The 13,634-nt window shown below is 35.7% G+C and overlaps 1 protein-coding gene across 2 annotated transcripts in view; it reads left to right on the top strand.

Moving 5' to 3' along the window:
- The window catches only part of LOC128988756 (zinc finger protein castor homolog 1-like), a 129,836-nt gene that overhangs the window by 83,904 nt on the left and 32,298 nt on the right, over window positions 1–13,634 (top strand). For both annotated transcript variants that reach the window (XM_054410363.1, XM_054410362.1), the window contains exons 3-4: window positions 2,124–2,362; window positions 6,409–6,541. In XM_054410363.1, coding sequence (XP_054266338.1) covers window positions 2,124–2,362; window positions 6,409–6,541 — 372 coding nt within the window. The remainder of the gene's footprint in view (window positions 1–2,123; window positions 2,363–6,408; window positions 6,542–13,634) is intronic.

Below are 13,634 nucleotides of genomic sequence, written 5' to 3'. Positions count from 1 at the left end.
CGGGGTCGGACAGGCGAGAGAGTGAGATAACATCGTGACAACACCGCGATCGAGGCTTCCGGACCACTGGACTCGGTTACAAAAACTGATACGATACCTGGGTGCTGTGGTAGCCCTGCTGGGGGATATGGAGTAGATCTATCACTTACGACATGCGTGTGAACACACAAACAGTGTAGATTTACAAAATTCTATATATTCCCAGGTATGCTTCTAGAAAACCAGTAAAAACACCCAATTAGTTATAAATAAAAATCTTAAACATTCCCTTAAGAGTTCTTGTGGTTTCACAATCAACTATGAACAAATATTGCCTTAGTGACTTAACAAAATTCTGCAATGCCCATCCCTACAAATTTGGGCCAATCAATAGAATGTTTATATTTTCATTGAGTGTCGGTACCTGAGTACGATTCCCGGTACCACAGGTTCTTAAAATTGTTACCGATACCGACTTTGAAATTTTTTTCCGAATCATCACACATAACATCACAGTCTGTGATAACTTGTTGTATGTGTTTATGCCAATGACGTTTTTTCTAAATCACCGGCTACTAATATATTTTAATGAATCATCCCTGATCTCTGAATGATGTGTTCAGTATTTGATATGTTGTCCGTGTTCGTCACTGACTGTCAAGCGCAACGCGTCACCTGATGAAGACGTTAGTCAGTTTGTCTGTCCTCTGTTCTCTACCGCGTATAATCATCTGTCCAGTTAGTTCTGCCCGCCATTGATACGGTTCTTCTCGTATTTTAGGAAACACAGACCACAATAAGGCTCTGCTCTTGGCACGGCTGGCATGTATTTGTTATCCGACGTTTTGGCCGCAATCCACGAGCTGATAATACAAAACTGAATATGAGGCCTAGACGAGAATCCGGCGAATGGCTACACAGTTAAAGACAATGTCAGGAGGATTTACTCGGTCTTAAAAGCATTCTTCGCTTAAAGTGGTTTGTGCTTGAACTTATTAGTTTCGGTTGCTTTCGCATTGATTGTATACTTGTTAATACAGTGCGAAATTCAATATACACAATTAAACATTAAACTTACAATATTTATGAAACACTATTATGATTGTTATTTTCATTTTTCTGACATATTCCATCTGTTAGTATTGCTTTCTTGCCGTATGTATCCATTGTATTAGAAAATATTAAACATTTCTTTAAATATTAAAATCATTTAAATTTTATTGGAATATTGAACGTAAGCTGTTATACTATGAACAATATAAGACATATAAAAACTAGTAAACAGACTTGACCTTAAAAATAAATTCCCCTCATACAAATACCGTAACGGACTATTAAACTTTTTTAAATTTGTTAAACAACACAAACCATTCAACAATTAAATATTCAAATTACATTGTTTGGAGTAAATATACTTCTTATTTGAGTAGTATTTACGCAAAGTTATACCCAAGGTATACGCAAAGTTTAATTGTTGAATACTTTTAAAATGAAATTGATTCTCTAGGGTGTGTTAGATTACTCATGTATACTTTGAAATTTTGCAAAATTACAGCGTTTGTAAGAATTACAACGTATAAACTGGCATTCTCCTATAATACGTATAGGTTTATGGTTCTTGGTTCTATTTTTATGCATTTCACTTCGGAACTGACGTCAGTTGAAGGATTATTTTTACACAAACAGCTGTTTTATCATCCCGCCAGGTGTTGTCAGTCAATGGACATTCACACCCACGTTCCACTTCGTCATTGGTAACGTTTTTTACCAGTCATTCCACCGTAACTACTGCTAATGTTGTCAGCTGATTAAAGAAATTTTGAGTCATAATTTTTCGACCGATTGAAGTAGTTAAGAAAAAGTTATTATGGAAATAAATGTAATATTATGTCAAGCCTCGTTGGAAAAATGCATAAATATTGCAACAAAAAGTTGAGGACCGTTTTTGAAATACGTGGTTTGTTATGTTCCTTATTTCTCATTTGCACACTGGAAGTATGTTTTTTTGTTTTGGCAATTTTATTGAAAACATTTTAGCAACTAACATTGAGTTTTTAAGTCAAAGATAATTTAACTGGGTGATTTTGAAAATTTTTTGATATACAACATCAGCATATATATAAATTTTTATTTTTTTGTTGCAGGGAAGATACTGGAGTCGCTATCAGCAAGGGCAATGGGCCTCAGGATGGGGGGCCCCGCGGGCCCTACCAGCCCCGGATCACAGCCCCCTACACCTCCTCGCACACCATTGTCGCCCCACAAGGCCGCGTCTAGCCCAGGGCCCCGACCCCAGGGTACTGCGGGCCCCAAACCTACGGCGAGCGCTGTCGAGACCATGGCAGCCAAGTTTGCCGGTCTGGCATCCAACAACAACTCTAGGGTAATTAGATTTTATAAACTACACCAAAAATTAAGATACAAACATTAACTTGTATCTTGTATGTAACGGAGTAGACAGCCTGTCTAAATAAATCAGCTGTAGCAAACCTTTTATTTAAAAATTGAATTGATGAACCATTTGAAAGATTCTGATGCTGAAGATGAGATTTGAAAGATAATTTACATCAGCGCACTCTGTCTGTGGCTCAATTGAACAATAAACTGGCGCCAACTTCAAGAATGGGCTGTCTAGAGTCTAAGCTACAGTACCATACATCATTGACCTCAAGTCATTATTTCTTTGATACACAAAACTTAGTTAAATCCAATGTTAAGAAATTGTATGGCTTTAGTAGTTTGACAATTAATGAAATGTACAAACTGAATTTGATTTATCATATAATTCTTAGCGTGTCAAAGTGACAAGCATTTATCGTATTGAGAGTTTCTTGTCTGCAGCGGAGTTCACGTTTGGAACACATGTTTAAACGATTGGCCCGACATAAATGATTCCTATTTCACAGACTATGTGACGCCTAGAATTAATCCATTCAAAATTTTAAACCACACGTAGCTTCTGGCATAGAATAAAAAAACTCCATTATATGCTTCTACTATTGAAACCCTAACTATTTTCCCTAAACGCACTATTTTCATGAACCATAAAATTGCGTGACCACGTAAAATAGTTTGAAAATACTGTATCCGAAGAGTTTTTAGCAATAACCGAAATACCCGAAGGTTTACACCCAGTGTCAAGTCATACAATGGACACTTGGCAGACGAGTTTTGTCTGAAGTGACAAGGAGTGGGATGCGTTAGACATTCGCGTTTTCCCAACCTCAGAATTTATTTGCGGTAAATCAACGAAACTGCGCGTCTCTCACTAACAAACGTAAATGCGGCGATTTCAGCGCCTCAACAGTTACTGCGTGCAGTAAAGTGTATTACTGTTCGGAGGTGACCAAATAGTCCTCAACTTTATGTTGGTCCCAGAAGTAGTCTAGTATTGGGTTATTGTTATCCGTCAATCCTCCCTTTTTCGTTGGGTCGAGAATTATATTTCATTGAATAGTGATATAGTATTAGGAAATACTGTAAATGGAACACAATTTCTTTTAAAAACGCATGTCAAAACTTCCTGATGTGGAAAAAGATTAAAATGATCATTATACTTGACTTGAGGCACCCTTTTGATCCCCACAACATAGTAACTACCATAAGATGAGATATTATTCCATTGTATTGATTTCTCATGGTTAATCCCAAACCCCCAATAAACACATTTTCCCACAGTACCACAAGAGGTGGTCGTTAACAAAAAAGCTGCAGGTTTTCTGTGGTTGTCGGAGTGAGCAGACCACAGAATGCCTCAGTGGGTTTTTATAGGCTTCACTTGTATACAGTTGAGGTTTTGTTGTTTACAAACTTCCTTTTACGATCAAGATGTTTTAGCTTCACTCTGCCATACTCGTATGATCTAATCGACGTCGCTGTTTTGCAAATATCTTCATCGTGATCATAAATGGAGAAAAAGTTTGTCATTGAAATTAAAGTCAAAATTGTGACTATGCTAAACAATACATTACAGCCGTTGTAGACCACATTTTAACTATACCAATACCCTCGTTTCGCCCCCGATTTCCACCACCTGTTCGGCATAAATCGAATGCATGAAATATTTCGATAAACTAAATAAAAATCGGAACCAGTTCAACATAAACAAGGGGACGACGTATGAGAAACGGTCCGGTATAGTCGTAGGCAAACCAGCACCACTGCCACCTGGATGGACTACATTTATCAAACGGGGATACTGCCACTGCCTTCTGTCTGGACTCTCATTGCTGCGGTAATTATAACCCTATCCACTAACCAGATGTCCCTTGCCCGATATCTGAGGAAGATTTTTTGTCGCTCGCATCTGGTTCTGTATCGAGCGTAGATCCTATGGGTCAAGGGTAAGGATTGTGTGAGAACCTCTAGGATGAGGATGATGGATCTATTTTTTTGACTGGGCATTGTAAAAGGGTTAAATGGTTTACGTTTCTTCTGGGTGAAACAAAACACTCCGATATGGCCTGTTAGACCAACTGCTCATTTGAATAGCAGGGTACATTGTACATGTTATTTATATTAGACAGCCGACTAGAAAGAAGATGGTTTAAGGAAAAGATAATTATAGAATTTTAGAGATTCTTCATGGCTAAGATCCTAGTTTGTTAGATTAATAGTTTGAAGCACAATCATCAACGACATCTGTGTTAATTTTCTATTCACCAAATGTTGTATGTCTACGAAGCAAGCTCTTGTTTACGCAGCTTAGTTTCTATATATTTTGTAACAAGGTACTAACAAAATGTTACATCATGTCAGTGTTACAGTACTCTTTGGCCGCGGTAAGACAATAGTGGAGAAAGTGTGGCCGCAGAAAACTGATATTACACATGCGAAAACCGCTCAAGATGGCGCATATAATGGCATTGTGTGCAAATGGCGATGAAAGCTGGAATAGCTCGAAAAATGGGCGTGGAGCCCCGAACTGGCAGAAAAAGGTGTAAGGTGTTAGCCGGGCCGCGCTAGCATATTAATCGCCGCTAGCCGCTCTAGTTCCGAACCCCGCATTGTTTGCCCACTTTTGTTTTTCTTTCCATTGTTTCTTTGTATTTCGATGTTTGTCCGCGTGTTTCTGTCACCAAGCTCAAAGTCTGGGTTATGATGCGTGCTCCAATCATTTTTATTTTTGTTTCAAACGGCGCCGCCGTTTTTTTAAGGTTTGAGTTACAGTGCGCACATTTTAAATGAACTCGTTTACTGAAGTTAGTAATTTACTGGTTAGTGTTTATAGAATGTAACATCATTATATGTACGACAAATAATAAAAATCAACATGTGAACTGATGAAAAGAATCTTTGGTATCGTCTGCGGTCTTACACATGTATTTGAAAGAAATACCGGTGTTACTTGTTCCATAAATGTGATTGGTAATTTATACACGCATATACCGTTTCAGTTACCTTTAAACCAATGACCTCAGATCAAACATAACCTAAACACAGTATTTTAACACCAAACATCTGTTTCGCATCAACTTCTATAATCCAAAGTCGCGTTTCCCGTCACTCCAAAAGACTGACACCGGCTTGGACGATACAGCGATTCTGTCAATGAAGAAACTAGTTTTTCATCAACTGCCAAATAGCCGAGATGTTTCCTCTGTTGATCGGTCGCCAGGATCGGTGATTTTGTTGACAAACGGGTGCCATCCGTGTTGTAACGATCCGATTTTGCCCGCGATCGCCTCGACACCCGCGGTATCTGAGTCATTATCGGCGATGCCAAAGAAGCGGTCTTCCGCGTCGGTGCCAAGTCGCTAAAATAAGTAGCGGTCGTTTGCGAATTATTGATCGGCCTTCGATACGGTTCAATTGAAACCTGGAACATAGTCTGAGATATTTTACACGACAAAAGTACTTATTGTTAACGTTATAGTATTTTTAGCTATTGTATATTTATTTTGTAACTTTACTGTATTCCTTTTAAAATGAAAAAAGTTGAATAATGGGTTGATGACTATAAAATGTGGTAGAGTGAGGTAACTCTATAAAATATTCAAGTTACAAATTCGACTTTGAGAAAACCCCATTAGATAAAGTTGTCATAAAATTAATTCAGAGTGGTTTTAACAACAAAAATGTGTGAGACAGAAAGAAAACTTGTGGTTAAACAGTTACTGACAAGATGTAATACAAAAATAACACTGATGTTTTACACTTAAAATTAAATAAGTACGACTATGACAAAAAAGGATGGAGTATTTGTCCCGTGTCTCCCATAATGCAACCTAATGCCTACTGCCATGCTTTAAACTCCAAAATACCGTACATCAAAACCAAATAAAAATAATAACGATGTCAACGACAACTTTATAGCAACCCATAGTTATTGTCCCATTGTTAATATTATTTTATTATTTGCTGTTCATACATTCATAAGCTCTTTACCATTACCTGTCTACTCGCTAATATTCTTCTCTTTTGTCACAGCTGAGCTTGCCGCAGAACATGGCTACGATCCTTGCTCTGGCGGCGATGCAGGACCGCCAAGGACCCAAAACTCCCGCCAGTGGGACTTCAACTCCTTCAACATCCAACAACGAGTCGCCAGCCTCCCTCACTGGTCAGTCCCAGTCACAACTTGTTTTCAATTATTTACTAAAACCAACACAAATGGAATCAAGCGTATATTTTAGACAAAAGGTATTTTAACACCCAGTTGGATGTTCCAAATACATTTGAATACAGTAAATTATGATTGAACTTGGGAGGGATGCTCTGTTTCGCAGTATTTCAATGTATTTTCGATTTACATACGTGGATATCGTTAGTTTAGTTATACTTACGACCTATTCCACCATTAGCGTTGAATCAAAAGAGGCCTCTGTCTCACTCCTGTGCGATAATCCTGGGAATAGGAGTGGTCCAAGCAAGCACCTCGGAGCACCCCACAGTCAGTGACCAATTGGTAGTTATCAATTGGGCCGTCGTTATGCTCTTGAGGCCAATTGTTGACGCTGGCGGAAATTGAAGTGATAAGGCGCGGGGCGGCGGCAGCTGCCTTCTAAATTTAGTCAAAGAAGATTGTTATAGTTTATTGCATTTCAAGAGGCAGTTTCCCGCCTTCAATTACTGCCTGGTTACACTCTGACCTGAAAACATCGCCTAGACCATATGTTGATACAGTGTACAGCTGCCCAACGTGTTTACTTTGATTATCTGCATTCAATCTGGATCTAACCTAATTGAACAGCTTCTTTGCTTAAACAGCTGCTCTGTGGTTGCTTTCAAATACAAGTTACACCAAGACGCTATGTTTTTCCATTATGTAGACCCTCCCTAAAAAACACATTCCCAAACCTCACCATCTATGTTCTTATAGGTTTGTAGGTTAGGTTAGGTTTGATGGTAGCTGGTGTTGTGAGTGTTGTGTGAATACAATATTAAATTACATTTTCTATGAAATTGTGACAACCAGGTGCGCGAAGCATAAAATGATCCGCTTGATAATACATGAACAAAACTAATTCATCAAGACTCATAAAGTGCAACGCATTTAATTTAGCGAAACTCCTTTTCAACAACTACCGCAAACTCATACACGATTTAACAACTACTCATGCATATTGAGTGGGTTTATGACTAACTTTCAAACAAATCTAGATTTTACGACTATCCGATTGAACTTTCTTATTTATTCAATCGCTTTCGAGAAACAATAAAGCGACTATGCTAACCGAAAGATTGGTGCAACAATAATCCATTAGTCCAACAGCTGGCGTGTTTCTCAATTCTCATATTGTTCATATTTCTGCGGGCGCGGTCAACGTAAATCATGTGATCTGTTATCACAAATATGAACTGATAAAGGTTGAGATGTGAAAACAATGTGACACAATGAGGCTATGGACTGTTTACGGCTGAATCATGTATTTCGTTTTCTCTTGCATATACAGTATGGTGATAATTTGCACCAAGGCCAGGGTTTGTAATGTTTAGACAAAAAATTTAAAATACTGCTCACGAAGGAAAAGAAAATATTATAACATGGAAATTGATATAACAAAAACAGGGACTAGAACGGTACAAAGTTAAAACTGTGGGGTACTTTATGACTTGCAACATAAAAATATGTGGTTTTTATACTTGGAATTGCCACGCTAAAAGTCCTTCTGAAACATGTATGGCAAATTCAACTGATATGACCATTAAATGGTATTGTGACTAAATTCCTTTGTAAACTCACAATAATTTCTACAAGTTATTAAACTAAATGTTTAAATAGATTTGAATTTTTACTTTAAGATATATTTTTACTATAAAAAGGTGGATTTTAATTATTCATTAATTACAATTTCTTTATTGTTACTCATTGAAAATGTTTAAAAGCCAACTGTAGCTTGAAATTTTCCCTGTACTATAAGCTAGTGCACCCTTCTGCTCGTCGGACAACTGCTAAACCAGTCTCCGTATTTACCATCAACTAGTTTCTCTTAATAGTTCTAGTAATTTTTCGGGCCATTTTACCAAAACTAGTTCATGTTTATTGTTGTTGTAACGGACCTCTAACGGTCTAATAGTGTGGTCTGTTACATCTGTAGTAAACGTGAATTGTAGAATAGGTAGTCTATTTTATAGACGAGTTAGTTAAGTTGTGACATGTTTCATCATTAACTTGAATGAAATTAATCTATAATATATAAAATTTGTTAGTAATTGTTTAAAGTTAATGGTATGATTCAGAATGTACCTTACATTATGTTGGATGTTGGTTGGTACATTATGAGAGGTGGGGGTTAAACACATGTCTAATGATTTCTTGAAATCTATACAAGGCCAATGTTCATGTAAAGTCATCAAAAGTCTGCATTTAGTTTGCAATCTGCAATACAACGTGTGAAATACCCATATTGTAGCTAACCTACATAGTAAGTAAATGTCTACTGAGGCTGTGTAAATGTCTAAGTTCAATCAGGTTTAATCTTCAACATTATACAAAATCCTTCAGTTGCAAACATAATCAAAAGTATTAATATTTTCATGATCAGTTCCACAGCTTATGTTTATTTCCTGCCAATTCCCAAGAGAAGTCTCAGTTATAGTTTGTTACTCACCGCGCATGACTGGCGACTTATGGTCCATTAATGATCACAATTATACTGGCCACTTTGAAGCGCCGAACGCGATTCCCTCGGTTTGCCGCAGTTTATTAAAACAGATGTCGCAAATCAGCTGTTCACTCCATTGTTGTTGTTCTATATTGTTTTTACGATCACGTTTTCCATATATATTTTTTGTAATGGTCATAAGTAGTGTGATTACAATTTACAAGTATTTTTCACATGATAATTTGTATATTCCTATAGTAGTTTTGAAAAGTTACTATAAGATTTTCCAGTAAAATATTAAATAGAGAAACTATAGTTTTTATTGGGTAATATTTTACCCAGAAAGATAATGTTAAATCCGATATTGATATGAGTTTGGGTGGGCCTCTAGTTTCCTCAAAGAAGGCAGCGCGTGCTGTCAATGCCAACAATGATCTCACTGTGTCTCATTTGTATAAACACCCGCCACTCAGTTCTCCTTCTTAGAACTAACGTGTGTATCAGACACATACACATGCTGTATACACACTAACACATTTAAACACCACTGCAAATATACTGCAAATACGAGATTTAAAGTCATGAATTGTCCTACAGTAAATGAACATTTTAACAAGTTCTTTTTATTTCTATGTCTATTTCTACAAGACAGGGAATTTTAATTTCTTATTAGTAAAACTTTCTTGGTGATTGTCATTGAGATATGTTTGGACATTTTCAGCAAAGATAGTATTTTATACAACAGTCACTGATAAACAAGGCTCGATTCTAATCAAAATAATTATAATTTCAATCAAAGTGATTAATTATGAAAAATTTTCATTTTCACAGAAGAATAACTATAAACTATTTTTAAAGATATAGAAAACTGTTTTACAAAACCAATAATATTAAATAATAGACTAATTGTAATTTTATCGTGCGAATATTTTGAAAAATTATCTAAACAAATTCTACCCTTATTGTATGGAAGATTTCACCCAAATTTTGATTCTAATATATTTTACAAAACAATTTGGTCGTTAAGGGGAGTCGCTACTAAAAAATTACCAATTTTGTAAAAAAACATGATTTTTTATTATTTTTTTATCTTGTTCTATGGATTGTTAGGTTTCAGAAAAACATAACATAGTATAATATATATTTTTATCACTGTGAAAAAATATTTGAAGTGAAGCGTGCACACCTCTTTTGGGGCATCAACTAGGCCTAGTATAAACTTCAACCGCTGTTACCCGCGACTTTAATTTATATATATATATATATATATATATATATAAGTTCTTATAACTTTTTAACTATTACAGCTATATGAATTAAATTTTTACCACACATTGTTTATGCTATAACTCAACTTTCTGTGCATGGATATTGTAATTGGGTAAATAAAAGTACATGAAAAAATTATAAAAACTTATTACCTATACATTTTTCTAAAACTTATTTTTGAAGCCATAACTTATAAACTTATTGAGAAAATAACATGAGTATGCACAGAAAGTTTGTGCTTTCTTTGCTCTTTAAAAATGAGATATCAAACAATAAAATTGGTTGAGTAGTTAAATAGTTATAAGAGATTAAATAACCCCCATTTTTCCCCGCCAAAAACTTTAAAAACTCCAAAAAGTATGTAAAAAAAATGTTTCTTACTTTAACAGCAGTAAATCTTTTTTAAGACTAAATGAACTTAAAAAAGTATATGATAATTTTATAAGGATTTTTTTTTTAATCACTAGTTTCAGTAGCGACTCCCCTTAAACACATTTTAATATGAACGATTTCGGAAAATACCATAATTTTTCTAACGAAGCGAAGTATACAGAAATGACGTTCATAGTCAAGAACTGAGCTCCTGTCCTACTTTGAGCCCAAACCTAGTTCTAAATTCGAAAATTAATCCGTTGGAAAGCGATTCTTAAAATACCTGTTGCAATGAAACCGTTCGACAGGTAGCCAAATGCGCTGGGCGGGGGTGGAGATCATGTATTATACCGCTATAACGCGCTTCTCCCACACCACGGCTATCGCATTCCTATGTCTCTTTATTGCTGAGTATTGGCACAAAATTCCTGTAATTCTTGTCTAAGGAGCAATTTGCCATTACAGATTTACATATTAACCCAGTAAAGCCCCGGCTGTACAGAAATAACGCACTAGCTTCTATAAAGTTAGTACCGGGCTACATTGCCACTTAAACAAACAAGATCGATTTTCATGGAAAGAATGTTATAGTATCTGGAAAGATTCCAAAACATTAAATGTTTATGTTTTCAATTTTCATATATTAGCCTATTTATTATAATATGGTTATATAAGGCCTAATTAAAATGTAACATCTATGGCCATTCAGATAACTTTTTATTATTTTCGAAACTGAATTAATAACAGTTTCTTAGTTTTTAAATTCATTAAAAATCACGAGTGCCCCAAATTGTTATATACATTGTTTATGATAATTTTGGAGTCGTATTTTGGAATTTCCGTAGAATAAAAAACTTTTTTTAAACAACGTTTTATCTTTAGCTTATTTTTATATAATATAATGTGTTGCCTACTAGGAAAAAATCTCTAATATGAATTTAATAATGAAATTAAATAATTATAAGCAAATTTTAACCACAATACTCTAAAGCTGTTATCAAAGATGCAATTTTCAAGGGTTTTTATACGTTTAAAATCTTTCCAAATCGTTCCTCTTTCCCACAGCTCAAGCAATAAACCCTGAATAGTTATGCGAGGTATAAGGTAGTTTATATAGGTGATCTAAAAAATATTCACAGTATTCTCGACAGAATTGAAAAGTTCTGATGTTTTTACAAATCTGCAACATAGTACCTGAATTAACTGTAATAATTTCAACACAACCCCATCTCGGTTTCACCCCTCCCTTCACAACGAGTTCATGCATAGAGTACTTCCGTAATCCAATAATAATCAGCCATAAGCACGAAGCCTCACTATAATGAACTCCACAATTACACATTTCCATACACATATGTGTTTGATAACCTGAAATTAAAATGATAACATTCGTGAATGTGCATCATGACGATTCAACAAAGGCGATTATCAAAGAAAGGCCATAAACGACAGCGCTCGTTTACAATACGTAGTCGTATGTGACCCTATAGACAAATGTTGTCAATCAGTCACCTGATGGTATAATTTCACTAATCGCTCAACTTAACGTTCTTTGGCAATTTTCTTCAAATTAAGTACAGGTAAAGATGTCATTAGGCATAATCACCCGGCTCATTTAACATGTGATTATACAAAAGAGCGAACCGTGACTACGATGCGTTATTCACAACTTTCTACTTTGTAATGTTTGCATCTTTTAGGATATTCTACAGTCTGTAAAAATGATAACTACAGTTGATCTAAATGTTTGCTCGATGTAAACTGTAACAGAATCGTTTTCAATTTTTCCCTGAATAGAAGATGTCCTAACCAATTTACTCCTGAACCCTCTCTCTACGTACGGTTTGTAGGTTGTATTTTCATATGCCTTGTACCAATGAGGATTTAAAGCGTTAGAAAAGTAGACTTACGACTAGAGCCCTGAACCCGGGGAAGTAGGTTCCAAACCCGAGCAATAAACCAGCGAGGCAATAACAATTAAATGTTATTGTCTCACAAGAATTTTAACAAAGTTATCTTCCGCGGTTACAGTTTGGTTGGAGGCGATCGTGTTTTAGTGGCTGCCAACTTTATTGTGTTTAACACGTCGGCCAACTTTCCAATGTTTGGAGGTTAATCGTCTTATTTTGAAACTCCATAAAAGTTTAGGTTCTCTTGATGAAATCGAGAATGTCTCTTTTTAGTACGGTAACATTGATTTAGCTTTGCTTAATATATTGCGAGTAATTAACCATTTAAATTATAATAATTATTGCAGTGGTGTAGTCTGTCTAAATTTAACTAACGATTAATAGCCTAATTATTCAAGGTTTTTTTTTAAAACAACGTATTGAAGTTGATACTTTAGGGGCCAAAGAGTGACATTAGTTATTATGAGAGTACATTAAAGCGAAAAATAGCACAGAATTTACGAAACAAAAATGGTTGAGTATAAAGTTCATGTTGCTTGGGTGATTTATATAAAATCGTGTAGAATAAACCCACATTTGTGTAGAATGAAACCGGGATAAATAAATCGAAATCGCCATCGCTATTAGCCGGTCTCTTATATTTTCTTGGAAACCCAAATTACAGGCCAGAGCTGAAAATGTTGCAGAACCCGATCAGAATAATTATCGACCCATTACACTCGTTTCAAAAACTTGGAAACGTGAGGAAATGCGGACCACCGTGTAATCAATAATGCCCAGAACCGAGGAAAAAATCCACGAGACAAAATTCAATCTACCTAACCGCGAACAAGAAGGGTGTTTAAAAGTAATACCATTTCGATTAATCGTTACCAATTAAGTGGGGGAGTCGTTACACAAGCTAATGTACAGATTGTGTGCACGAACATGAACAGCCGACAGAATCCGAAATCGCGTGCAGGTAGTAATACAATAAAGTTTTCAGAAAAAGTACATCCTCGGGATTATGGGCTCAAATTACAGTGCTCAAAAGTGCCTAATAACGATCGAGATATGG

Source organism: Macrosteles quadrilineatus, unplaced genomic scaffold, assembly GCF_028750875.1.
Source record: "Macrosteles quadrilineatus isolate MER2022 unplaced genomic scaffold, UCM_ALF_1.0 Scaffold_3__2_contigs__length_128488019, whole genome shotgun sequence".
NCBI lineage: Eukaryota > Metazoa > Arthropoda > Insecta > Hemiptera > Cicadellidae > Macrosteles > Macrosteles quadrilineatus.
This window is presented reverse-complemented; position numbering and strand designations above follow the sequence as displayed.